The 27,441-nt window shown below is 46.6% G+C and overlaps 1 protein-coding gene across 2 annotated transcripts in view; it reads right to left on the bottom strand.

The window, feature by feature from the left end:
- Window positions 1-4,572: 4,572 nt before the first annotated feature.
- TECPR2 (tectonin beta-propeller repeat containing 2) overlaps window positions 4,573-27,441 on the bottom strand; it is a 70,971-nt gene continuing 48,102 nt past the window's right edge. For both annotated transcript variants that reach the window (XM_077323734.1, XM_077323735.1), the window contains exons 17-20: window positions 26,229-26,377; window positions 11,538-11,679; window positions 10,178-10,327; window positions 4,573-6,892 (exon numbers count right to left, since the gene is read on the bottom strand). In XM_077323734.1, the coding sequence (XP_077179849.1) occupies window positions 6,735-6,892; window positions 10,178-10,327; window positions 11,538-11,679; window positions 26,229-26,377 (599 nt within the window). In that variant the 3' untranslated portion in view covers window positions 4,573-6,734. The remainder of the gene's footprint in view (window positions 6,893-10,177; window positions 10,328-11,537; window positions 11,680-26,228; window positions 26,378-27,441) is intronic.

Below are 27,441 nucleotides of genomic sequence, written 5' to 3'. Positions count from 1 at the left end.
TTTCCTACAGGCCGAATGCTATGATAATTCATTTTGCTGGTGGTGGAAAGGGCCGTCAAGCCACAACGGACTCCGTGGGGTTGTCAGGGCAAGAGGCGTTCAGAAGTGGTTTGCCATTCTCTGCCTCTTAGAGGGAGAAGGAACCCGCAGTTGCTACTGCATGACAGGCAGGGCTTCTATTTACAGACAGGGAAAGGACCTGGTCCTATTGACTGGTGTCCTATTGACTGGTAGCCCTGTAGAATTCGCTATCTGATTTTGTAAGCAAATATGATTTTGTTCTTAAAGCTTGCTTTTGTTCTAAAACGTTCTGCCTGCAGTCAGAGCACTGGACAGAAGGCAGACCAGCTGGTGAAAGAATTAAAAAAAAAATTTTTTTTATTGCAATGAATTTGGAGAAAGTGTCCCTCCTGGGGGAAAAAGAGAGGCTGGCCAGTCCAGCGTCTACTTTTAGAGCAGGGGTAGTCAAACTGCAGCCCTCCAGATGTCCATGGACTACAATTCCCAGGAGCCCCTGCCAGCAAATGCAGTTTGACTACCCCTGATCTACACCATCCCACGTGCATTCAAATGAGATGACAATTACTTAGAGGTGTGCAATCGTATTAATGACTCCTTATTGTGCTTTGCAAAACCAAAACCAAAAAATCAACACAACCCAAGCTTTACAGGTAGGAACTCAGAAGTTGAGCTGTACAATAAAATAATGTAAAAATGGTAATTATTTATTATAGTGCACAATTAAAAACAGAATAAAAACTACATAAAAACTATACAGAACTAACAGCACATAAGACCAAACGCGTTTCGACCCTATTGGGTCTTCCTCAGTGGTCAGAATTGTAACAATACACTCTATGTAAAATGTTTAAACTCATTATAAAGTGTAGCTGAGTGGTTGAATGGGATCTGTAAATTATGGCTCCAACCAATATATATAAATTTTAGACTTTTTGGAGACCACCCCCTATGGCAGTGGTCCCCAACCTTTTTATCACCGGGGACCACTCACCGCCTTTTACTGAGGCCCGGTGGGGGGGGGGTAGTTTACTCCTCTACTCTCAACCACTGCCCTAACATTCTCTGATCGCTATGGTAATGTTTAAACATTCCTTCAAAATAAGATACAGACACGCCACAACAATGAACATAAGGAACATTTTATTTTCATGGAAATTTTAACTCATGACAATGACAAATCAATGGGAACCCTGAGCTTGTTTCTCTGCAACGAGATAGTCCCATCTGGGAGTGATGGGAGACAATGACACCCGAAGTGTGTTGTAAAGGGCCGGGGGGGATGGGCGGGGGGGGGGAAGGTGTCCTTCGCGGCCCACCTCCAATTAGTCGAAGGACCACATGTGGTCCGCAGCCCACAGGTTTTGGGATCACTACCCTATGGCATATGCCTAGGCTCACCACTCTTTGCTATTATATAATTCTGTGCTGAGAGTGTATCTTATGTGCGTCAGAAAAAAAGCTTTGGTTTTATGTGCTGTTAGTTCTGTATAGTTTTTATTCTGTTTTTAATTGTGCACTATAATAAATAATTACCATTTTTACATTACTGTATTGTACAGCTCAACTTCTGAGTTCCCTCCTTATTATGCTTGCCTAGATTAGCCCTGAACTCCTGATCCCCAATTAATTTCCTGGAATGGGCCGTTCGTTATAGACCGGCAATCCCCCCTCCCCGAGCTACAAACTACCTGTTATCTCCTTTGGACCAAGCACTGCCTTTGATGTCAAATGATGTCAGAGCTGGCCCGTTGCCCTCTGCTAATTGAGATACTGTGTGATTCATTGAGACAGTCTATGGCTAAAAATTCTGTTCCCTTATTTCTTTCACAAGGAACATCTCTTATTTCATGACTTTTTCTTTCACTCTTAAAGTCATAGAATCATAGTTGGAAGGGACCTCCTGGGTCATCTAGTCCAGGGGTAGTCAACCTGTGATCCTCCAGATGTTCATGGACTACAATTCCCATGCGCCCCTGCCAGCAAACATCTGGAGGATCACAGGTTGACTACCCCTGATCTAGTCCAATGCTTTGCTAAGTCAAAGGGTCTTGTATTACTTGGGAATTCAGACAGATTGCTGCATATGATTTGTAAAGGGTCAACCTAGCATACAGTCCCTGCCGTGGGAGGGGGGATGCCTTCAGGTTGCTAAAGTGTGAGAATGGCTGTTGCTTTTTCGGTCCTGGCCCCTATCTGGTGGGATGAGCGGAGGGCCCTGCAGAGCTTTCTCAGTTCTGCAGGGCCTGCATGATGAGCTCTTGGTTGAGGCTGGGTGGAGGAAAATCTGTCCTCTCCTCTGGTACCTTCTGGTGCCCCTGCCATCTTCAGCACCCGTCCTGGGATCTCTCTGCGTATTTGGCAGCAGTAATCTGGCAGCTTGGTAAAGGGGTGGGTTTGGAAGGTGGGTGGAAAGGGAAGTTTATCGTTTGATTTTATCGTCTAATCTTGTTGTGAGACTGCATGAGCTAGCTGGCTAGGAGCCATGGTACCTGAGAAGGAAGGAAGGAAGGAAGGAAGGAAGGAAGGAAGGAAGGAAGGAAAGGAAGGAAGGAAGGAAGGAAGGAAGGAAGGAAGGGAGAGAGAGAGAGGGAGAGAGAGAGAGGGAGAGAGAAGGAGGGAGGGAGGGAGATTTTATTTCTGAAACATGGAGAAACAGCAAAATAGCTTGTTTTTTGATGGCTTTTTGAAGTTTTCCTCTAAATGAGAGGTCTTCTTTCATGCAATAAAGGGTAAGTTATTAACTCCATTTTGCTGCATCCCTATAACCAAGAACAAAAATGCCCTTTTCCTGATTCTTGAAATGCTTCTCAACCTACCGTGAGTTTTAAACCGCCTGTGAAGTCCTCCCCACAGTATTGTATTTAAGAATTGGCTTTTGGCCTACAATAAAAAACTCGCTACAGCCTCTGAACTGAGGTGGAATATGGTACATGGCTGCATCATTATTAATTCACATTATAGTTTTAGTAGTGGCCGAACGGGGTTCATTAGAAGTTAATCAGGCTGCCATTATTAATCACATCCAAGAGGTTAATGGCACTTCAGATACCAAGCTAGTCTTTCTCTGGTTCAATTCACTACTAAACTCTCTTGCTATCCCCCCCCCCCCATTTGTAATATTGCCAGAAGACACCGGTTTTGATGCTTCCCACTTGTCAGATCTTGTTTCTGAACAAAGATCACGTATATACACACGTATACAAGAAGAAAGGTGACATCTCTAGATCTACCTGATGATTGTGGGAGCGAGCGTTCTGTAGTGGTTAAGAGCAGTGGCTTCTAATCTGGCAAGCTGGGTTTGATTCCCCGCTCCTCCTACACATGCAGCCTGTTGGGTGATCCTGGGCTCATCACAGCCCTGATAGTGCTGTTCTCACAGAGCAGAGCTGTCATGGCCCTCTCAGCCCCACTCACCTCACCGGGGTGCCTGTTGTGGGGAGAGGAAGGGTAGGCATCTGCAAATCACTTCGCAACTCCTTTGAGTAGTGAAAAGCAGGGTATAAAAAACAATGCTTCTTCCACTATTTCCCCCTCCCACCAGCTCCTACCTGAAGTTACAAGTTGCAAGACAGATTTCACCTCTAATTGTCACAAAGGGAGGTGGGATGGGGAGAATTTGAGATACTGGTGAGGAACGAAATATGATGCACAGCCCAGGGGATGCCTTTAGGGAAGGGCAGTCCGTGATCCACTTTCTGAGGCTCTGTGACCCACTTTTCAGTCCTGACCCACAGGCTGGAAAACACTGCTCTAAAACACGGTCCCCTTCTCCAGGAGGGGACACCCTCAACTTCAAAAGCATGGGAGGAATTATTTGTAAATAAGATTGTTTTCCTTTCTATCTTCTTGGATCCCCAAGACGGACTTTTAAAACTGCAGTTTCAAATGGATCTCTGCGGTAATGTGGGCTCTGGAACTGTTATTGGGTTGGCTAATCTGCAGTTCAAGGACTACAGTTCCCATGAGCCCCTGCCAGCATGGCCAGTAGCTAGGTGCTCATGGGAATTGTAGCCCATGAATATCTGAAGAGCCACAGTTTCGCCAGCCCTGGTCCCAAGATACTGGTAAGAGTGCCCGGCCCACACCAAGTGCTCCATGTTGCCGATCTCTGTTTTGGGGTGGCAGCAGGGCGTGTGTGTGTGTGTCCTCAATTATTATTATTATTTTTATTATTATTATTTAATTTTTAGCCCGCCCTTCTCCCAATAGGTCTCAGGGCGGTTTACAACATAAATAGTTAAAACACAATAAAATCCCCATAAAAACCCCAATTAAAAGTTACATATAACATATCACATAACATATAGCGGCGGTGGTCACAATTCTGATCTTAGTTCAGCCTGGTGGAGAGAATAATGTTCAGAAGAGGGTGGCACCAATACAATACATCTAACCATGATCTCGGTGTTAGAGATCTCAATATTGGAGTCCTTTTGGAGTCCTAATATTGGAGTCCTAATCTCAAAATTAGTCCTTTTAACACCAGTGGGAGTTTTTAATTAAGACCCGCATCCTTTCGTATTTTAAGAAATTAAGCAGCCAAACTTCAGGTGATTTTTAGAAAAAGGGTAGTTTATTGCACTTGTCTGAAAGCACAAAAGAAACACAAGCGTACAGAAGTGAAACGAAGGATGAAAAAACGCCCCAGATGGTTAGATGAGAATATACAAAAAGTCCCATGGGCTTAGAAGGGCTGATATTCATCAAGAAAGCAATGTGAATGTACTGCATGGAGAAGGAACAGCTAGCAAGCTCAAGCCATGACCAAGAGGGCTCCCCCCCTCCAAAAAAAAGTGTAAGTCCCATGAAAATATCATTTTTCAGCCCTGCAGGTGAGCATCAGGTTCTTGGCCTGGTGGCATGTTAACTGTTTCGCCCCTGTTCCTCCAAAATCCTCAAGGTCAGAATTCTTCTGTGGAGATCCACTTCCTATGGGAGCTCCTTGAAACAGCCCACCCATTGGAACCAAGTAAACATCATTAGCCAAGTGCTTCTTACAACCCAGTGATGGACTAAAAAAAGAAACCCTTGAGAGGCTGATTCCTTATATAGGAGAGGAAGAGATTGAGCAAAACATATCAGCTCTCAGCAGGAGACAAATATGACCTCCGAGTTCACAACGAATTCCTGAAAGACTAGATTGAGACACCGAGCAATACCCAAGCGTTAACGATGCAAGTCCTGCTTCCAAAACAGGTATGCACAGCCACAAAGGTAATTCTTGATACTCTGAGTTGTGGCTTCCCACTATTTTTCTCAACAAGGAGGAAACGTTTGTGCCTTTTTCTCTGCACTAAGGGCCAAAACTAAGTGGTAAGAGTGACATCTCCGGGTCCTTTGCAAGCCCCAACATCTGAAGGACCGGGGTAGTGTGTATGGTGGGGATTCAAGGTTTTTCCTCCTATGCTGTTTTTCCCATGTAAACCCCTGCCCCCAGAAGCAGGTATTAACAAGGGTGGAGGGAAAAGCAGGTACAGAACTGGTACCAAGGTCTCATGCTCCCTCCCCCTCTGACTGGGAGTTGGCTCATTTGCAGATCCTCCAGCAGTTCTTTAGACATCCTAAAAGACACTTAGGTTAATTTGGTTAGGAGTTTTAAAAACCAAAAACCAAATGCTACCGCAGCCTTTCTGCCTAAGCCGCTGAACAAGCTCTTTTGACCTCCAGTTTTGTTCTTATGAAAAATCAGCTTTCCTAAAACTATAAGCTACCGTGATTAACAAACCAACGAGCTCTGCATTTCTGTTGTAAACATCTCAAATAGGGTAAGACGGCGCAAGATTTAGCTAATGTAGCTAAAATCCACCGTATTGTGACTTACAACAGACTCTCTCCTGGAATATATATATATATATTTCTTTATGCCACTTCTTGTTCCGCATTCTTAATTATTTTACAAGAAAGGAAGTCAACTCTTGTCAGAGGCACAGTTCAGTTGGGCCAAGGGATTCACACAACCCACAGAGGCACCCTTGTTGCACAAGTCTAACCAAGTTGGGTTAGTCCATTCCTGAGTGCCCATGGAAGACACATTCCTTGTACTCCTCAGGGAGAACCACGGTCCAAGCTCTTAAGCAACGTTTGAACTTAAGGTTTTTACCCATGGTGCAACAAACCCAAATTTCTTGGAGTCCTGGAAATTATATGGTGCACACTTAGTACCAAATGAAGTCACAAAATCAAATGTGACCTTTTGCCAAAAAAAAACAAAAACAAAACATTGTCACTACATCTCGTTACGTTTTTGTAAACAACAAGGTGCGTTGTGGTCTGCATCCCCTTTGTACCCAGCTACTTCTGCTAGGAGTTTTAAATACAAGAAGAAGAAGAAGAAAATGTGTTCTGCTATTGAGAAACATTAAATGTAACCCGGAGCCCTTCCAATTGTAATACGTATGAGTGTGCATGCTAGAGCAAAATAGTTTTGCTGTTAATGAGGTTTAATTGATACGTTATGCTTCCAAATAGAACAGCTACAATAAGACAAGTTGACCACTTTTTAAGCCACGTTTGTCCATCTCGCCCGAGAAAGATCGAAACAAGACACCTCACATCACAATTTTGGGACAGGTCAGTTTTCTTTCCTTTTTTTAATACCAAAGTGCAAATATTGTCAAAATGTGAGCGGCTTTAAAAGCCTGACATTCTGGCATGTAACAAGACTTCCGAGTGCATTTCCTCGCTATTTTACAGCCCCGCTTCTTTCAACGGCCTCATATGACTTCCCACTCGTCTTCGAAGTCGTCAGAATGAAACGATACGGACGCGTCCCCGTGTTTCTGCATGGAGTGGGAGTGGTGGAAGTTCTTGGTGAGACGCTGAAGGAGCTGTCCTGAAGGACTGGTGGCCCACAGTTCGTCTGGAGGAGTAGCTAACAAGACGAGGAACAAAACCAAGAAGTTACCAAGTAGAAGAAGGAGAAGAGTTGGTTCTTCTGTGCTGCTTTTCTCTACCCGAAGGAGTCTCAGAGCAGCTTATAATTGTATTCCCTTTCCTCTCCCCACAACAGACACCCTGTGAGGGAGGTGAGGCTGAGAGAGCCCTGATATTACTGAAGAAGAAGAGTTGGTTCTTAGATGCTGCTTTTCTCTACCCGAAGGAGTCTCAGAGCAGCTTACAATTGCATTCCCTTTCCTCTCCCCACAACAGACACCCTGTAAGGGAGGTGAGGCTGAGAGAATCCTGATATTCCTGCTTGGTCAGAACAGCTTTATCAGTGCTGTGGCGAGCCCAAGGTCACTCAGCCAGCTGCATGTGGAGGAGCAAGGAATCAAACCCAGCTCGCCAGATTAGAAGTCCACACTCCTAACCACTACACCTAGCTAGAAAAGAGCAAGAGTCCAGGAGCTTTCTGAAGAACTTCATCGTGACTCACAAAAGCTCCTTCCCTGCCACAAATCTTTAAGGTGCTCCTGGACTCTTGCTCTTTTCTGCTGCTACATGCAGACTCGTGTGATCTATCTCTAAAGAGGTTACCAGATCCCATTGGAACAGCAGTTTTCAACTTTTTTGCTATGGTAACCCACAAGTACAAATTTACAGCCCAGGTTTTTTTGCTACCCCGGGCCAGCCTTTCTCAGCTTTTTTTTCCATTGAGATACCCCTGAGTCTCAAAAATTATTTCAGGGGCTCTTCCACGGTCAAAAGGTTGAAAAAGGCTGCTCTGACCAATGGACTGTCTGAACTAGGCCTAATTAGCCAACAGTGATGGGAACCAGCCTACCTCACTTCTTCTGGTCTGGTTCTCATTTTTGTGTGCAGGTAGCCTTAAAAGAGAGCCTCTTGTGGCGCAGGGTGGTAAAGCAGCCAACATGCTGTCTGAAGCTCTGACCATGAGGCTGGGAGTTCGATCCCAGCAGCTGGCTCAAGGTTGACTCAGCCTTCCATCCTTCCGAGGTTGGCAAAATGAGTACCCAGCTTGCTGCTGGGGGGTAAACGGTAATGACTGGGGAAGACACTGGCAAGGCCACCCCGAATTGAGTCTGCCAAGAAAACGCTAGAGGGTGTCATCCCAAGGGTCAGACATGACCTGGTGCTTGCACAGGGGATACTTTTACCTTTAGCCTTAAAAGAGCTGACTAAGGAGGGGATGTGGCAATTATGCACAGTCGAGAGCACTGACAATGAGAACTCCCCCCCCTCCCAAAATACTAGACCGCAAGGGCATCCAATGAAGCTGGTAGGAAGCAGATTCAGTATGAACAAAGGAGATACCAAAGGACGTGATGATGGCCACAGGCATAGAGAGACTTAAAAGGGGATTAGATAGATCCAGGGAGGATGTCTATCAATGGCTATTAGCAACGGTGACTGAGGAGAACTTCCACATTCAGAGGCACTAAGCCCCTGAATCCCAGGGTCAGAAGGCAACATCAGGGGAAGGTCTTGGCCTCCATGCCCTGTTGTTGGCCCTCCAGAGGAACTGGTTGGTCAGTGTGTGAGACAGGATGCTGGTCTAGATGGACCACTGGTCTGATCTAGCAGGGCTCTTCTGATGTTCTAATGAAGGCCTCAGCCTCTCTGCTCTATTATTGGCCCTCCAGAGGAACTGGTTGGCCACTGTGTGAGACAGGATGCTGGTCTAGATGGACCACTGGTCTGATCTAGCAGGGCTCTTCTGATGTTCTAATGAAGGCCTCAGCCTCTCTGCTCTATTATTGGCCCTCCAGAGGAACTGGTTAGCCACTGTGTGAGACAGGATGCTGGTCTAGATGGACCACTGGTCTGATCTAGCAGGGCTCTTCTGATGTTCTAATGAAGGCCTTGGACTCTATGCCTGGTTGTTGGACCTCCAGAAGAACTGGATGGCTACTTTGTGAGACAGGATGCTGGAATAGATGGACCAATGAGCTCTTCTGCCATTCTTACGTTATGTGATGATGGGGGCTGGTTTGATCTTCCGTTGATCCTTTGATGACAAAACAAGATGACAGGCTGGGCAAGAGACTGGATCTGACTTTGCTAATGTATGGAAAAAGGCCAAAGGTGCATGATGCAATTTTGCTGCTTGGAGCCAAGCAGGCCTGGACATGTAATTGGCTGGGGTAGGAAACTTCTGCTTGGAACTACTACAGCAATTAAGCACCAAGAGTTAGCATGGTGAAGCTGGAAGACCCAAGTTTGAATCTCTGCTCTGCTACGGAAGCTACCTGGGTGACCTTGGGCGAGTCAAATGCTCTCTGCCTAAAAGTTGTTGTGAAGATTCAAAGAGAGGAGACGATGTAAACTGCTTTGGGGGAAGAGGGGGGGTATAAATGAAGTAAATAATTGAAATATATAAGGAGGCTAATGGCTACAAAATGCAAAATTGCAGTTTCGTTTGTTGTGAGCCACAAGCCAAACAAAAGACTGAACTGCCCACTCGTGAACGAAATGAGTTTATTCCGTTTGTGGCCCAGTTGAAAAGGACCACAGTTACTTTAAGTGAGGTTTGCAGAAATCCAGAAAAACAGATGATAGGCAGGGAACACCTCCCCACTCTGCATCTCTTTATTCTGGATTCTGAACAGGGCAAAACACAGAATGGTTTGGTTTATGCCCATCCCTTAATAGAAGCAAACTGAAGGGATAAAACAGAATTCTGCCATATTTTCATTTTTTAATTATTTATCTATCACAGATTCTTTCTCCTGACAGCTTTGGAATCAGTAAATAGAAGCCCTATCTGTCATTCTGGATTACTGGACTATTTTTAAAATGTATGTTCGTATTTTATTGTAAACCGCCGTGAGCCGGCTGGGCTGAGAGTGCTGGTATATAAGCTGAATGAATGAATGAATGAATGAATGAATGAATGAATGAATGAATGAATGAATGAATGAATGAATGAATGAATGAATGAATGCTGTTCTTCTAAACAGCTCAGGCCAAAGGCTGTCCCATTCTCCATCTTCACAACCTTGCCAAAAGGTAGGTTAGGCTAAGAAACAGCAACTGACCCACAGTCACCCAATGGGCTTCAGGGCTGAGTTGACCTTTAACCCTTGAACCCAGCTCTCCATAGTGCTACTGAAACAGCAAATCCCTATGCACAGTATTCATTCTATTTCCTCTTTTAAGGTTTCCAGGGAATCTCTGGCTTTGTATTCCAGTTCTATAAATCTTGCCTAGTTCAAGCCCCATAAGATTAGTGGGCGGGGTCAAAGGACCCACTTACCTGTCAAGCAAGAAACGTTTCCTGGAATCTTCTTCCAATAGTCTCCGGCAGGATTCTTATCTGTGATGCCATACCGTCGTGCCACATCCCCATTGGGACAGCGGGCCCAAACTGTTCTTGTACTTATTGCCAACTGGCAGGCCTGTAGCCCTAAACCCAAAGACATGAGAAAGAAATGCTTGTCTCAGATACTGAGAAATGGACAGATGCCTGCCACACATTTTCCTTGATCCATCTGGAATTTCACACAGAAATAAGAAAAACAAAATATTTTAATTGCACATATTAAAACAGCAAACATGCCTGTACATTAAGATTAAAAATACTGATTACTATTTCTAGCTAGAGTACTTACAACGCGGTTGACACTTGTTTATAAAGAAATGCTCCAAATGGCTTACAGTAGAACAAAACATAAAAATGCTTTATAAAAACCAGTAAAATCAGCTACCAATGACAGCAGCGGCATAAAAAGGACAATATCAACATCAGCAAGAAAGAACAAACAGTGAAAGATGGGGGATGGGGGGGTATCTAATCAGAGTATGCAATTGATAAAACATCTGGGAAAATAAAAAGGGTTTCACCCGGCATCTAAAACATTAAAACTGGCTTCAGTTGCTATCACACAGAAGGACCCAGTCTCTGGTTGCCACCCACGTTCCTTGAGAAGATGGAGGAAGACACAGCTGGTCTCTGATGCCAAAGTTACCTGGCAATCGAGTCTGCCCGGATAAGGTACGCCCTTCAGTTATCCTGGTTCCAGACATTTTTGAGGTTTGTAGGTAAGAACCAGCACTCTGAAATTGCATGTTTATGCTGTAATCCTGTGCATATTTATCAGGGAGCAAACCCCATTGAATAAAGTGGGATTTTCTCCTAGGTAACAACAGTCACTGCATGAGCATTCTATCCCTTGCCAGCTTTTTTTACAGATCACTTGAGAGGTTTTTGCCTGCACTTCAACGTTTCAGCTGTTCTATGTAACTCCTTTGTACTAGGATTCTCACAGCCTCTGCCTAAGGAAGCATTACTTTTGTGACTCCAATCAACCTTAAGAAAAATCCAGGAGTCAGATTACTGGCAAGAGATTGTGGCGGTCGCAGGGAAGGGAGAGACCCAATAAGCTGGTGAACAGGAACGCAACTCATGACCTCATGGAGGGGTTGAGCCTGGGAGCCCAAATGAGACTGGTCAGGGAGAGAGTCCGACTATCTCCATTTCTTCCCTTACTTCACAAAGGCCATTCTCATGCAGGAGAAAGACGTATAGTCAGTGACAAAGAACTTGCCAACTATTACAGATCGAGGACAGGATGGGATTCCAACAGCAACCGAGAACACCAAGGGAACATCCCTACCTGGAATGTGCTCCCAATCCAGACCCACGGGCATCTCCTCGGTAATCCCGGTGCGGACATGAACGTTCCACCTGCTGTCAATTGCCCAGAGACTCTGATCGTTGGGACTGGAGAAGAGGCTGATTAAGTTGACTCCGACCGGCTAGAAGAGAAACACAAATCAGTTGACATCTCGGCCGTCTTTCTAGTAGTCCATGGAGCCTTTCGCCAAATGCTGCCGATGAGAACCACCTGGAGGGGCGATTGTGACTGTTTCCTCCTCCTCGTTGTGTGCCATTTTGTTCACAAAGGTCTCCCAGCTGCTACCATTGCCTTGTTGTGTTCACAGACGGCAACTGGGCAGAATGAAGACGGAAGAGGTCCAGGACAGGCCCCTGCTTTCTGCTGGCCTTGCACAGAGCCCAATGCAGCATTTTGGTGTCATCCCACTTAGTTAAGGATAGTTGGAGACCAGGACAAATAAAAAACCCATAGAATTTAGAAAAAAAGACCCTCGGGCAAATGAATGTTCTGAACAAACATCGCCAACTGAAGGGCCGTTATTCCACTCTGCCAACTCCTGGAAGGCACAACCATTTCTCTCCTGAACCACTTTGTTAATCAGAGTCCAAGGTCCTTTCAAACATGACAAGTAGATCTGCCATGCAAAGGGGGAAAAGGTGAAAAGACAAAAGGAAGGGCCCAGAGCGGGATTTCTCAACTATTTTATGGTCGAGAAACCCCTGAAAAAGTCTTCCGGCTTTGAGAAACCCCATAAGTGGCACAATCATGCATGGTTGGGAAGCATGTCCGTGGACACGCCCACTCAGGGCCCCAACCCTTCCCACCCCCTCCAGAACTATCATTGGCCATGGGGGTGGGGGGGGCATAAAAACCAACTTTCCTTCTTCTAAAATGATTATACGCAAAAGGGGGAAGCTTTTGTGTGCCAGTGTTCAGCGGCGGCATAGATGGCCTGTATGGCTCCTTCCAACTCGATGATTCTATATACCCACCAATGCCACTCACTTTAAAAATGGGGGGACTGCTACAGCTAAGGAAATATTACAGAGAATCCTAGAGTTGGAAGGGGACCGACAGGTCCAACCCCCTGCTCAATGCAGGATCAGCCTCCATGATAAGTACCTGTTCAGCCTCTGCTTGAAGACCACCAGTGAGGGGGAGCTCACCACTTCCTGAGCCAGCTGATTCCATTGCTGACTATGATTCCCCCCCCACCCCCCTATATCTAGCCAATATTGTTCGACACATAATTTAAAGCCATTACTGCAGGTCTTCTTTGCTGCCAACAGGAATATTTCCCTTCCCTCCTCCAAATGACAACCTTTCAGATACTTAGAGAGCCATCCTGTCCCCTCTCAGCCTCCTCTTCTCCAGGCTGAACATTCCCCTCAGCCTTTCCTTCGCTACACAAGGTTAGACAGCGTGGTGGTGGGTTTTTTCCACTCTGCTTGCCAATATCTTCTGCGGAAGCACATGGCCTCTTATCAGGTTCTAGCAGGCCCACATGTTAGCTCAACAGAGAACAAGAGAGAACATGATAGCCCTCTTTAAGTATTTGAAAGGTTGTCATTTGGAGGGGGGCAGGATGCTGTTTCTGTTGGCTGCAGAGGAGAGGACACGCAGTAATGGGTTTAAACTTCAAGTACAATGATATAGGCTAGATATCAGGAAAAAAAATTCACAGTCAGAGTAGTTCAGCAGTGGAATAGGCTGCCTAAGGAGGTGGGGAGCTCCCCCTCACTGGCAGTCTTCAAGCAAAGGTTGGATACACACTTTTCTTGGATGCTTTAGGATGCTTAGGGCTGATCCTGCGTTGAGCAGGGGGTTGGACTAGATGGCCTGTATGGCCCCTTCCAACTCTATGATTCTATGATTCTATGAACTCTCTCTCTACACATAGGTAGTTCAAGGAGAATAATTCTCATGTAAACCTGGACTGTCTCCGCCCCCCCCCCCTTTGGGTCATTCTGTGCTTATTTTACATGGTGAAATCCCCTCACAACTGAAAGGGCTAAGTATTAAGTAACAAAGTAAAATGGTGAGGAAAAAGGGCTTTTTTCGCTACCCAGAATCAGAGAAGGACAACATATAGCTGCTAGCAAAGGCTTAGTCCATTACCTCAGCAATGCTACCCCCTTAGAATCATAGAGTTGAAAGGGGCCATCCAGGCCATCTAGCCCAACCCCCTGCTCAATGCAGGACCAGCCTAAACCATCCCAGATAAGTATCTGTCTATCTGCTGCTTGAAGAATGCCAGGGAGAGGGAGCTCCCCACCTCCTTAGGCAGCCGATTCCACTGCTGAATTACTATGAATTCTTCCCCCCCTGATATCCAGCTGGTACTGGTCTATATGTAGTTTAAACCGATTACTGTGGGTCCTATCCTGTGCTGATCCCTTGTTTATGAAGGCCTTTACCCAGGAGTTGTTGCCTTGAAGGCAGATACCAAAGTGGGTATCTTTTTATGTGAACCGCTCTGAGCCTCAGGAGAGGGCGGTATATAAATATAAACAAACAAGTAGATAAAATAAATACTTTCAGAAGAAACTTGTGTTATTCATATCAATTCATTTACACTAAGTCTGTTCTTAAGAGGAAGGGGCTAGCGTGGATTGATTCCAACATGCAGTGGATTGGGGCCCACTCTACCGTGATGCCAGCCATGCTATTTTTCTGGCAATGTGGACCTGCTGAAGGTTCACGGAATGTGATCTGTAGTATCTGCTGGCAGTCAGAGAATGTTTCAAGCGAAAACTGTTCCCTTCATTTACCCCTGCAGTATATGCATGCACACTGAGGGTGAAGGAACCGCTGCACTCAGTCTGAGAATATTGTCTCGTGTTCCCTTGGGAGGGTCTATAAAGATCAGTAGACAGATGTGATACTCTCATAGACCGTTTATGCACTGGAGATTTCATGCCGGGCTGCAGGCTGGAGTTTTACTCGTGGCAGGTTGCCCCACCTCTTCCTGCACCCACGTGGGGGAGCATTTGGGCTGGTGTGCCTCATCCACCCCCGATTTGTGTTCCTGCACAGGAGCTGGGGCAGTGAAGTTCCCAGTGCATAAACGGTCATAGAGCTATTTTGTGCCACAGGAATTATTTTGGAGTGCACCCACATGGCCTTAAAAGGTTAACTACAATGCAGTGTGCATATGGTGGCGGGTTGGGAGAGGGAGTTACAGAAGCCTCAAAAGTAAATAAACTAAAACAGGTCTGGTCTGGTCCAGTTTCATTGGTTTATTGTTTTTAATTAGTGCCGCTAATAATCTACTGCACTGTTTGTAATGTCTACGACTGCACAGTGGGCGACCTGCATGGCCTATTTTGCTTTTAATAAACATTTAAGCACATAGTAGCATGAAAGATATATTTTGTTTAATCCTTTTTACATAGGCTTGCACCCTCAGCCTTTCCAGAGGGGCTGTGGCTGACAGGCAAAACATCTGCTAGGCATGCAAATGGTCCTAGGTTCAATCCCCGGCATCCCCAGTTAAATAGGTCAGGTAGGAGGCAATGGGAAAGCCTGAGACCCTGGAGAGCAGCTGACAGTCTGAGAAGACAATACTGACTTTGATGGACCATAGGTATGATTTACTATAAGAGAGCTTCATGTGTACCTAATTCCAATTTGGAGTGGGGGTTTTGCCCCTTCTTTTGTGCTGCTCACCTGAATCTTGATGTCAGCTGATTTTCATGTCTTTGTTAATTTTTAAGTAAGATTAATTTTTGTTAACTTGTTAACTTTTAAATATGTAAGATTACTTAAAAAAAACCAACAACCCACAGAGAGGATGATTTTGTGAAGGCTTAAGGGGGTGGCAGGTTACAGTGGATGAGCGATAGGGTGCAGGGGGTTGGACTAGATCAGGGATCCTCAACCTGTGGTCCTCCAGATGTTCATGGACTACGATTCCCCTGAGCCCCTGCCAGCAGATGCTGGCAGGGGCTCATGGGAATCGTAGTCCATGAACATCTGGAGGACCACAGGTTGAGGATCCCTGGACTAGATGACCCAGGAGGTCCCTTCCAACTCTAGGATTCTATGAATTACAGGCTATCTAATGATCCTTTTATTTACAAAGCCAGCTTGGTGTAGTGGTTAGGAATGCAGATTTCTAATCTGGCATGCTGGGTTTGATTCCCTGCTCCCCCACATGCAGCCAGCTGAGTGACCTTGGGCTTCCCACGGTACTGATAAAGCAGTCCTGACCGAGCAGTGATATCAGGGCTCTCTCAGCCTCACCCACCTCACAGTGTGTCTGTTGTGGGGAGAGGAAAGGGAAGGTGACTGTAAGCCGCTTTGAGCCTCCTTTGGGTAGAGAAAAGCAGCATAGAAGAACCAATTCTTCTTCTACTCACTCCAGCTGGCAATATTTAATGTTTCCGAAGGCAATCTCAACAGAATGCTATTCCATCCGTGTGTGCCTGGGAGTGAAGGAGACGCTTTTTCTCCCCCCCCCCTTGCAGTTCTCTATTTAATCAGTGACTAATCAGAAAATGGCTGTTTACCAATGTGGCTTAACCATCAATGTCCTGACAAGTCTAAAGGTTTTCTCATTAAGAGAGGACAGTTCAAATCATTCAACAGCCCAAGTGGAATTACAGCATCTACTTTAGAAGGCTCATTTGCCCATGGATCTCATTCTGAGAAGATACAGTATTTTATCTGCACAAGGCCATTCTTCCACGCTGAAGTCACAATCTGAGTGCTCTGTTCACTCTCCCCCCCCCCTCCCAGCAGCCTCCCTCACACCAGTTGTTTGCAGGCTGGATAAGAGCCCTAGACTGGTCATTACTGGCCTCTGGGCCTTAGGATAGGCTGCCTAAGGAGGTGGTGAGCTCCCCCTCACTGGCAGTCTTCAAGCAAAGGTTGGATACACACTTTTCTTGGATGCTTGAGGATGCTTAGGGCTGATCCTGCGTTGAGCAGGGGGTTGGACTAGATGGCCTGTATGGCCCCTTCCAACTCTATGATTCTATGATTCTAGGAAGAAGAGGAAGAGTTGGTTCTTATATTCAAACCCTAGTGCGCCTTCTAGTATATGTAACATGGCTTGGAAAAAAAACAGAAGTGGGTGAACCTACTGAGAAGTCAGCTGTAGAAACTGTTTGCCCCCAATACTGCAGGACAGGGCAGCAAGGAAAGTGCTGTGATGGAGAGGAGGGGTGTGCCGCACCTTAACAGCAAACTCGATCCCGCAATCTCATTTCAAAACAGGCAGCCTTAGGAAAGTTAGCTGGGCAAGTCTGAGCATATGATCAGCCAGCCACGAGCGTGTTCTCTGAAAAGCCCGTGGGCTTGGCCACCTTTTGTTTTGGTGCGCAGAGGTGCTGTTCCTTCGTTACATTTGAAACAACCTGCATTCAAAGAAAAGTGTCCCTTGACTTAAAGTCATTCTCTTACTTTAATTAGCACTCAGTTCATGGCACTCCGTATTTTAGGGACCTCAGGCTCAGAGGACACGGAAGAGCCCTGGATGAAGGTGCAAAGCTATGCAGACCTGGGCCTGGCTAACGAACAGCTGCCTGGGAAGCTACTTGAGAACACCGATGGCTTGGTGTTCTAAACCAGGGGTAGTCAAACTGCGGCCCTCCAGATGTCCATGGACTACAATTCCCATGAGCCCCTGCCAGCGTTTGCTGGCAGGGGCTCATGGGAATTGTAGTCCATGGACATCTGGAGGACCACAGGTTGACGACCCCTGTTCTAAACTGTTCTGTGGCAAAGCAGGATATACAGACAGCATATTTTATATTGTAGACTGCCAAAGCTGGGGGGAATGTCTTTAGAAAGACAGTTTGTCCTGGGTACGAGGGCTCAGAAAATCTGTACTGCCAGACTCTCTGTAGCCTTACGTTTCCTTTATCAGCATTTGTTCCACTGTTCTTCCAGAACAAAATTGTTAGAATACTTGGAATAAAAGGGAGGGGGAGACTAGATGTTGGAACTGGCACAGTTCCGCAGGGCCTGTAAAACGGAGCTCTTCCGCTGAGCTTTTCATAAGGGTCAATGACCCGATAACATCTCCCCCCCCCCCCCCCCCGAGGTATTGCTGGGGATGTTATGGATGGGACGATGTTTCCGCCATATCTTTATCTTTATTTTATAGTGTTAATTATTGTTGTATTTTGTGGTTTTGTGTCAGGGGTTTTAATGGGGTTTTATTAGATTATATCTGACATTTGTAACCCGCCACAAGCCTTCAGGGAGTGGCAGGAAATAAATCACAAAATAAATAAATAAAACCAATTGAGCCCTCCAGAACCCCCATAAGAAATGTCCGCTGGGAACAGCTGCAATGAGCCGGAGTTAAGGACTGGACAACTGTTAATTGTGGTTTAATTTTTTAATGAGTAGTATGTTGAAATTTTAATGTGATTAATGTTTGGTACAAATTATATTCTTGTATTTTCTATTTAACTGTATTGCACGCCGCCCTGAGCCATCTGGAAGGGTGGTATATAAACCCAATGAATGATAACAACAGCCCTAAAAGGTAAGGGAGTTGAAGAACAACAGGAAAAAGAGGAGTTGGCTTTTATACCCCACTTTTCTCTACCTAAAGGAGTCTCAAAGTGGCTAACAAAGTCCTTCTCTTCCTCTCCCAACAACAGGCACCTTGAGAAGTAGGTGGGCTGAAAGAGCTCTGAATGAACTGTGACTGGCCCAAAGTCACCCAGCAGGCTTCCTTTGGAGGAAGAGTGAGGAAAGTAACCAATTTCTCCAGATTAGAGTCCACCACTCTTAACCATGCCACCTCACTGGCTCTCCCTACAAGAAGCACCTTGTGAGGCAGGCGGAGCTGAGAGAGTTCTGAGAGAACTGCGACTGGCCCAAGGTCACCCAGCAGGCTTCAGCTGGAAGACTGGAGAATCAGACCCAGTTCTCCAGATCAGAGTTCTCTGCTTTAAGCACCACAACACGCAGGCTGACAGCAAACAGAACAAAAACATGAAGTCCGTCTTGCATCCAACTGGGGAGCTGACCTTAGGTTTTTCCCTGGACTAAGTCACACGAACCCATAAAGCTGCCTTATACGGATTCCAACCCTTGGTCCATCAAAGTTTGCATTGTCTCCTCAGATGGACAGTGACTTTCCAGGGTCTCAAGCAAGGGTCTTTCAGGCACCTGCTGCCTGATCCTTCCCACTTTGAGAGCCTGGGACCTTCTGTGTGCCAAGCACATCCCAGGGCCACCCCAACACTTCAGGCCTGCGGAAGTTGAAAAACCAAGGATGTGTGTTTTCCCACCATTTGCTCAGGTCCCTGTTCTGGTCGGGAGCGAGTCCGGTTAACACAGCAAATGTTGGTGGGATGTTTCCTCATCAACGTTTCAGAAAGAAACCCCAGCTGCAAGGGGAAGCAAAGGGCAAGTCTTCTTCGGAATCCGCCAGGTCAGCCCGCAAGCTCCCCTTTAGTGATGCAACCCTGCCGGATTTTGTTTCAAACCATTAAGGGCTGTTTATTCACAGGGGTTTCGAAATTCCTGGCTGCCGGATAAAGATCACGGATTCCTGAGCGGCATCTGCTGTTCCTTTTTCGGTTTCACTTACATGAGTAAGCAAAACGCTTTTCCCGCCTCCAGCTCTTGTGTAGGAAGCTGCTGAGAGCAGCGGCATCCGCCCCCTCTGCGTAAACAAAGCGACACCTGCTTGACTAAGCACTCTTGCGGTTCAGGGCCAGGACTGCCCCCAAATTAGGCAGAGTTAAAGGGTCAGCCTGGATGCCCCGGGCTCACCTGGTCGCCCCAGATCTCAGAAGCTAAGTGGGTTGGCCCTGGTGAGATTTGGATGGGAGACCACCACAGGAGGTCCAGGGTCGCTAGGCAGAGGCAGGCATAGAAAACCACCGATGAACGTCTCTTGCCTTGAACACCCATATAGGGATGCCATAAGTCAGCTGTGACTTGACAGTAAAAAAAAAAAAAAGGGAGGAGGAGGAGAATGTCAGGATGCAGAATCTGGGGGCACTTTTAAAGAGTGTGTCAATTCTTTCATTTGCTATTACGACTATGGAAAGTGCTGATTGGACTTCGATGCTCTGGCACCAAAAATGCTTACGATCTAAGCTACCTAAGAAGTCCCTGGGAAAAAAGGGAGTCTTAGATTAATTGTTTTATGTATACCGTAGACAGGTGTTCTCTCTGTTTTCTGACAGAGTCTAAACAGGAAACGAAAATGGGGAGGGGGGACTCTCTAAGACAGTGGTTCTCAACCTTGGGGTCGGGACCCCATTTGGGGTTGCTTCGCCCCTTCCCCGGGGTTGCCAGTTTGCCCGCTGCCAGATGGCGGGCAGCGGCATGTGGGGGCGGGTGGTCGGAGGCCCGCGGAGCCATGGCAATGGCTGCCTCCACGTCGCCTCAATTGCACACTCTACCACCGCTGTACCAGCTGCTGCCGAAGTTGGGGTCGCATCGAAGAACAGACTGAGAACCGCTGCTCTAAGAAGTATCTTTATAAATTTGATAAGCCCATCCTAGGGGAAGCCAATGGTAGGCCAGACAAGGGAATCAACAGTAATTATCAAGCACCCTAATTAAAAGAGGAACTAAACATAATAGCCCCACTGCAAAACAGCTGAATCTCTCTCCGGCTATCAGGGCCAGCCGTAGATCACTTGACACCCCCAAGGAACATCCACAAAAGCAATTAATTCCATTCAATGCTGTATCCGAAGGACAGGCATTAGTAGATTGTTTCAAAGCGCCCTGTTGAGTATTTAGTTAGAAACGTTTATCAAACATCGGGATGCAGTCATCGAAAGCATTTTATACCGTAACGTACAAAATATTGTACCGAATAAACATAAAGAGCATATTTACATTTTAGATTCTCAAATGCCGGGGGGGGGGGGGGGACAAGAGCCTTTTGAATAAATGCTTGAGCGACCTTGAAGCAAGGAATAAAAAGGAGACTGTTTGTATCTTTGAGAAGCTCAGAACAAAAGCTAGTTACATTCTCCCAAGCAACTGTTTGACTCCTGAACAGTCTCGTTGCTGACTGCTGGTTCACTGCTTGGCAAACAGACAAATGGGAAACAAACACGGGATTCTGCTTTCAGACAAGAGCTGCCCGACAAGCAGCAGGGCGGAGATGAAGAATGGAACACGCTTAACCTCTACCAGGATTCTGATGTGTAAACTGTCATTAGCTGTTCTTTAAGCAATGCAGAGTACGTCTGAGGTATAGATTGAGTGGCAGGGACAAGGTTTACAAGCAGGGGTAGTCAACCTGTGGCCTCCAGATGTTCATGGACTACAATTCCCATGAGCCCCTGCCAGGGGCTCATGGGAATTGTAGTCCATGAACATCTGGAGGACCACAGGTTGACTACCCCTGGTTTACAGGACAATGCCAAAAAAAAACATCACCAAACACACCTGAGTAGATTTCTTGCATTAGGAGGGCACTGTTAAAAAGCTGGTGAAATTCCAGCCCAGGTTATCTCGTTTCAAGCTGCAGGGTTTTAGCGTTCGTTGTCAGTGCTGACAAGAAGCCTCAGAGCTGCAAAGTGTGACCTCAGAGCTGCAAAGTGTGTTGTGCAAGTTGGCCCTCTTGGAGAAGAGAACAGAGACGCTCATGAGCAGGCTATATGACTCTCGAGCACTGAGATAGCAATGATTCAGTCTGACTTGAAGTTCAGACCGTTCTGCCCCGCTGGCTAAAGAGCCGAAGAAAAAAGCCTCAAGCTGGCGAAGGGAAGATGGTTTATTCCAACGAAAACAAGGTTCAAAACGGATTCGTAGGTACAGTCCGTTTTCGATATCTCCATCAGTGATATCCTAAATATAAATATGTCGCGTGTAAATATGTCCCCATGCTACACGTTAACTGAATATTAGGAGCAAAATTGCAAGAATGAAAATGGAAATGCTTCAATATTGTTAATCACTCAAGCTTCTCTAATTGCATTCATTTGGGTGATGAAATTATTATAGAAAATAACCTACAAAGATAAATCATACATAGTACGAATCCTTAGAAATTGCCACTAAAGGTTAATTCTACTTGAATGGTGAACATCACCTACTTAATGTTTGGTAATATTTTGCTCTGTAGAGTTCAATCCCAAAATGGTTATAGAATATTCAAATTTGTAGGAGTCTAATGAAATTCAGCAAAAACAATATTAATGTCATACACCACATCGTGCCTATTAAATGTTAATGAAATGTTAAGTATAAACCACAATAAATAGAGCACCTCTGCAACTCAAGGCTTCGAAGGGAAGAGCCTTAAGCCCTTGGCTTCTTTATTCTTGTTTTGTCTGTTGCTGTGAATACAGCGATTTTCTACAGCAGCAGAAAAGAGCAGGAGTCCCCTGGCGTGGGGGTCGTCAACCCCCGGTCCGTGGCCCGGTACCGGGCTGCTGGCCGCCACGCCTGCCTCCTCCCTCCCCCCCCCCCCCGCAGCGAGAAGCTTGCCAGGCCTGGCGAGCTTCTCGCTGTGAGAGGGAGGGGAAGAGGCAGGTGCGGCTGGCAGCACACCGGCAATGCAAACGTACATGCGCGTTTGTGCCCCTGGTGGCGAAAACGCGCATGCGCAGCAACGGCACATGCACGTTTGCGCACATCTGCGGCTCCCAGGCCGTCAGCTCTCCCCTCACCCCTGGAGGCGGTTCCTGACCACAGAAAGGTTGGGGGCCACTACCCTAGCGCATTAAAGACTAACAAAAAAGACTAACAAAATTTCTGGCAGGGGAGGAGCTTTGGTGAGTCACTGCAGTAGTTATCTCCAACTATTTGATAGTGAGCAGTGACCTCTGCCACAAATTTTGTTTTGTTGTGCCACAAATTTTGTTAGTCTTTAAGGCACTACTGGACTCTTGCTCTTTTTCTGCTGCTACGGAAAGACTAACACGGCTCCCCACCTTGATCTAACCATATTCTGTGTCATTTGAAGATGGAAGCGCCTGCAAACTGCTAATCTGTACTTCGCAAGGCTTGCTTCATGCTTTCATGCTAATACCTGCAGGCCAAAAGCTTGATATGAATTGACCGGGCATGGGGGAGGGGGGAAAGGAGTTGCTTTTTCAAATTTCCCTTTGTGGCAACCTGCACTGGAATCCTCTCAGATACTATTATGTAACAGAGATTATTTTTCTCTTTGTGTGTGTGTGTGGGGGGGGGGGAGAACCCTCCCTTAATTCAGTGCTTTTTGAGAACAGCTTATTAAGTTTTGGATGGTAGCAGATTGACAAGAGAATGAGACAGAGAAGAAAAGAGAAGATCAGAAGCATGGGGGATGGGGGTGGGGGGAGAACAGAGAACACCAACCAGAGAACACAAACACATCCCCACCCCCTGGCCCAAAGTCTGCTTCTTCAAGACCTAGAATCAAATCCAGTAAGCTTGCAGACCAAGATTTTGGGGAAATAAACATTTGATAAGCTTTCGGCAGCTTTGACTCTCGAAAGCTTATTTCCCCAAATTCTTGTTGGTATCTTGGGTTCATGTTCACAGATCACAGAATCACAGAGTTGGAAGGGGCCTTAGAGGCCATCTAGTCCAACCCCCTGCTCAACGCAGGATCAGCCCAAAGCATCCTAAAGCATCCAAGAAAAGTGTATATCCAACCTTTGCTTGAAGACTGCCAGTGAGCGGGAGCTCACCACCTTCTGTTTTTGTTGTTGTTGTTTTAGCTGTCAAGTTGCAGTCGATAAAAGGCCATGCTGCAGTGTTTTCAAGGCAAGAGAAGTGGTTTTTCCAATGCCTGCTTTTGCGTAGTGACCTTGGTCTTCCTTGGCGTTCTCCTGTACTAATTAGGACCAACCCTGTTTAACTTCCAAGATCTGATCCAGTCAGGGTAGCATGGCCTTCCCGGTCGGGGCCCCAAAATGCTACCAGACTCCAAGCTAGCTCTTCTACCACAAACCAACAAAGCTACCCTCTGAAACTCTTTATTGGAGCCAGCTTGGTGAAGTGGCTAGGAGCGCCAACTGTGCCCCTCCCCCCCTTTTCTTTCCCTGTTTTCTCCTTTCTCAGGGCGGCCTCCGCTTGCCCCTACTAGAGGCGTCAAAGAAAAGGGTGGTTGCAGTCAAACTGTCACAACCCCCAGCTGGTAAGTGAAGCCGTGGGCCCCTCCTCAATATTCCAAATCCAGAGGCTACCAACACTTGGCCAACACTTACCAACACTTACCAACACAGAAAGTTAGTTTTATTGAGGATGGGACGCATAGACAGTCATTAAAGCCAAGGCAATGCGTATACAGGAAAACTGACAGCAACACCTCTGTCAGATCACACCCAGGTTTTATAGGCACAGGAGTGAACCCCCTCCCCCTTAACAGGAGAGCCCGAAGTGACCTTTTCCGGAGAGTTTGAAGTCAGCCGGGGGGGGGGGGTGATGCTGTGGGAGCCAGCAAGGCTGCTGCTTTTTACAAGTCAAAGGGGAGCACCGGATCCCACCGCCCGGAGAGGGGAAGAGGAAGGCAGTGATTTGAGCAACGATGTTTCTTTGACACCTCTAGTAGGGACAAGCGGAGGCCACCCTGAGAAAGGAGAAAACAGGGAAAGAAAAGGGGGGGAAGGGGCACCTGACACTGGGTTTGATTCCCCGCTCTTCCTCCACATGCAACCATCTGGGTGACCTTGGGCTAGTCACAGCACTGGTAGTGTTTTTCTGACCAAGCAGTAATATCAGGGCTCTATCAGCCTCACCTACCTCACAGGGTGTTTGTTGAGGGGAGAGGAAAGGGAAGGCGAATGTAAGCCACTTTAAGACTCCTTCTGGTAGAGAAAAGTGGCATATAAGAACCAACTCTTCTTCTTCTTCTTAGCATTTGCTGTCTTCCCATTCTACCAACACTTGCGCCTACAGTTACAGTAGGATGGCAGGCAGCCTGGATTTGGGTGGGTGTAGACAAGTTGCTGGAAAAGACTCTTGCGAGTCCCTTGAAGTGCAAGGCAAACAAACCAGTCAGTCCTAGAGGAGATCAGCCCTGACTGCTCCTTAGAAGGCCAGATCCTGAAGATGAAACTCAAATACTTTGGCCACATCATGGGAAGGAAGGACTCCCTGGAGAAGAGCCTAATGCTGGGAGCGCTTGAGGGCAAAAGAAGAAGGGGACGACAGAGAATGAGGTGGCTGGATGGAGTCCCTGAAGCAGTTCGTGCAAGCTTAAATGGACTCTGGGGAATGCTAGAGGACAGGAAGGCCTGGAGGATCATTGTCCATGGGGTCACGATAGGTCGGACGCGACTTTGCACCTATCAACAACAATAGCAAAGACATAACTAATCACAGATTCTAAGATAGACTAGGAATCTGGGACTACAAGCCTAAACGGATGGCCTCTCTCTAAAAAGGCATCCATGGATGGTACAGGCAGGACAACACAGTTATCCAACTCCTCACTCCAGAGCCCCCTGATAGCCCTGCTGCCGCCACCTAAATCTTTCTAAGGACAGTTAAGGTTACAGCCCACTACGGAGTCAGCTTCGAAAGGGGGACAATTAAATAGCCTTCTGCTGCTGGGACCTCTTAAGAGCACAGCAGGTGGCAGCTGCCAGTCATGAGATAAACGGAGTTTTGTGAACGACAGTGGTATAAGAGAATGAGTTATTGCCACCGCAGACAGAATGTACTTGGGTATTTTGTGATGGAGACGGAGCTGGAGAAAACCAGCCATGCTGTTGGTGATGCTGTGATTGTGGAACCAGCTTTCAAAAGGGAAGTCTTCGAAGAAGCAGCTGCAAAATTGGAATTCAAACAGCACACACGGCAGGGGGGGGGGGACCCTTCTCGCTTTGAATGCGACATCTTTCTGCTGCTTTAAGAAGAAGAAGAGTCGGTTCTTATGTGCCGTTTTTCTCTCCCCGAAGGAGTCTCAAAGCGGCTTCCAGTCGCCTTCCCTTTCCTCTCCTCACAACAGACACCCTGTGAGGGAGGTGAGGCTGAGAGAGCCCTGATATTACTGCTCAGTCAGAACAGCTCTATCAGTGCTGTGACTAGCCCAAGGTCATCCAGATGGTTGCATGTGGAGGGGCAGGGGTGTTTGCTAGCAGGGGCTCATGGGAATTGTAGTTCATGAACATCTGGAGGACCACAGATTGGCTACCCCTGATCTAGCTCATAGAACTAAGCTTTGAAGATGTGTTTAACATTTTGTTCTGAAATCTTAACATTCAAGGGACTTTTTGTACGGAACATACTTATGAATAAAATGTCAAATAAGCCAAGTGAACCAGTGATAACCCTTTGTTCGGCTTATAAAAACACGAAAGATCAAGGAGAGTTTCCAGGCAGTTTCAAGTTGGGAAACCCTGCAGACTCGAGATTTCGTTACCAATGAAATTCCTTTCTAGCAATGGACTGTAAGGGGAAATTATGAAGAACAAAAAAAAACAGAAATATACAAGCAGAGGACCTGCAAGATACATGGAAGGGGGATCCCATTGTCCCTGTCCCCAATTTTGCTGGGCGACAGAGACTAGGCAGAATTCCCAGCCAGCAAATATTTCTTATTCCTGAACCCTTTGTGTGGATTTAAAATTAGATATATGACGCCTGAAAGAGATGACAACAAACACTTCTCTGCAGCACAGTTTTTACCTGTTTTCTTCCTCCCCCTACAAGAATTGGAGATCTAGCCCTGAATACTCAGGTGCCATCACTTCAAACAGGAGGGATAATCTCTAGCATCTCTGGCATACAGGTGAGCAACCGAGTTAATGATCGTTTTACCTGGACTGGCGGCTCGATCATGATCCATGCGGGCAGCATCAGACTTGGGTTCAGAGGCTGGGTACCGACCCGGAAGTAGATCCCGCCACAAGTGTCACAGGCCCAGATGTGCTGATTTCCACATGCCAAACTGGTCAGTTTCACAGCACCTATTTTTTTAAAGAGCAAGATATTTGGTCAGTCAGTCACACTTCGTTTATTAGAATTAACGAGAGAAAGAAGAGGATTCTATTGCTGCACTTGCTTGACTGCTACGGCGGCCACAGTAGCCGGGAAGGGAAGAAAGCTGGGAAGAAGAAAAACTGAGAAAGCAGGAAGAGATATACAGCTACTAGCTGAGGTTAGGAGCCCTGAAACCCACCAAAGTGAAGGGAGGGACTAGCAAGCCAGTGGACACAAAGTTGGAAGAGCTGAGATTAAGGTTGAAGAACCAGAACAAGGTAGTGGTAATGAATTCCTGGCCTTGTGTCGATAGAGATCTATTCCAGGGGTAGTCAAACCGTGGCCCTCCAGATGTCCATGGACTACAATTCCCATGAGCCCGCGAATGTTGGCAGGGGCTCATGGGAATTGTTGTTCATGGACATCTGGAGGGTCGCAGTTTGACTACCCCTGATCTTCTGTTCGTTATAAGACAGCAGCTCAGCATTGAAGGAGACAGAGGTCAAGGTTTGGGACGGAAAACTAAACCATCTTTTCTGAGCGTGGTTCTTAGAAAACCCACCACATAACTTCAAGGAGGGAGAAAAAATTGGCTTGGATCCTATGACGCCATCCTGTAGGCATGCTTGTAGCTCCTCCCACACGACGACTTTTCCATTTGCACTGTAGGGAAATTAGATTCTGCCGCCCGCCCTCCCCGTGGCTGCAGGTCCCCAATCTGCCCCCACACCATTCCTTGGAGTCTTACTGACTGAAAGGCACGCAATCTAAGAAGGGAAACAAAATCCACAGGGAGAGAAGGAAAGCAGACAGGGGAGAAAGAAAACAAGCCACAGGAAAAGAAGCCTCCATCTAGTACGACTCCGCTTGCGCTGCTTAGGATCCAAGCCAAGCTATTCCAGTAGCTTAAACAAACTTAAGGTATGTCCACATCACAGAAACAGTCTGCTCCTAAACCGTAAATGCTGTTAGCTGTGGTGTAACAATCCATAAGTGTTCTCTGCTAGAATAAACCTCCCTTCTGGATCTGAAGAAAGCCAGAGGCATCCCC

Source organism: Paroedura picta, chromosome 2 (genome assembly GCF_049243985.1).
Source record: "Paroedura picta isolate Pp20150507F chromosome 2, Ppicta_v3.0, whole genome shotgun sequence".
In the NCBI taxonomy this organism is placed as follows: Eukaryota; Metazoa; Chordata; class Lepidosauria; order Squamata; family Gekkonidae; genus Paroedura; species Paroedura picta.
Note: the sequence above shows the minus strand (reverse complement) of the source record. Positions and strands in the feature narration are given on the sequence as shown.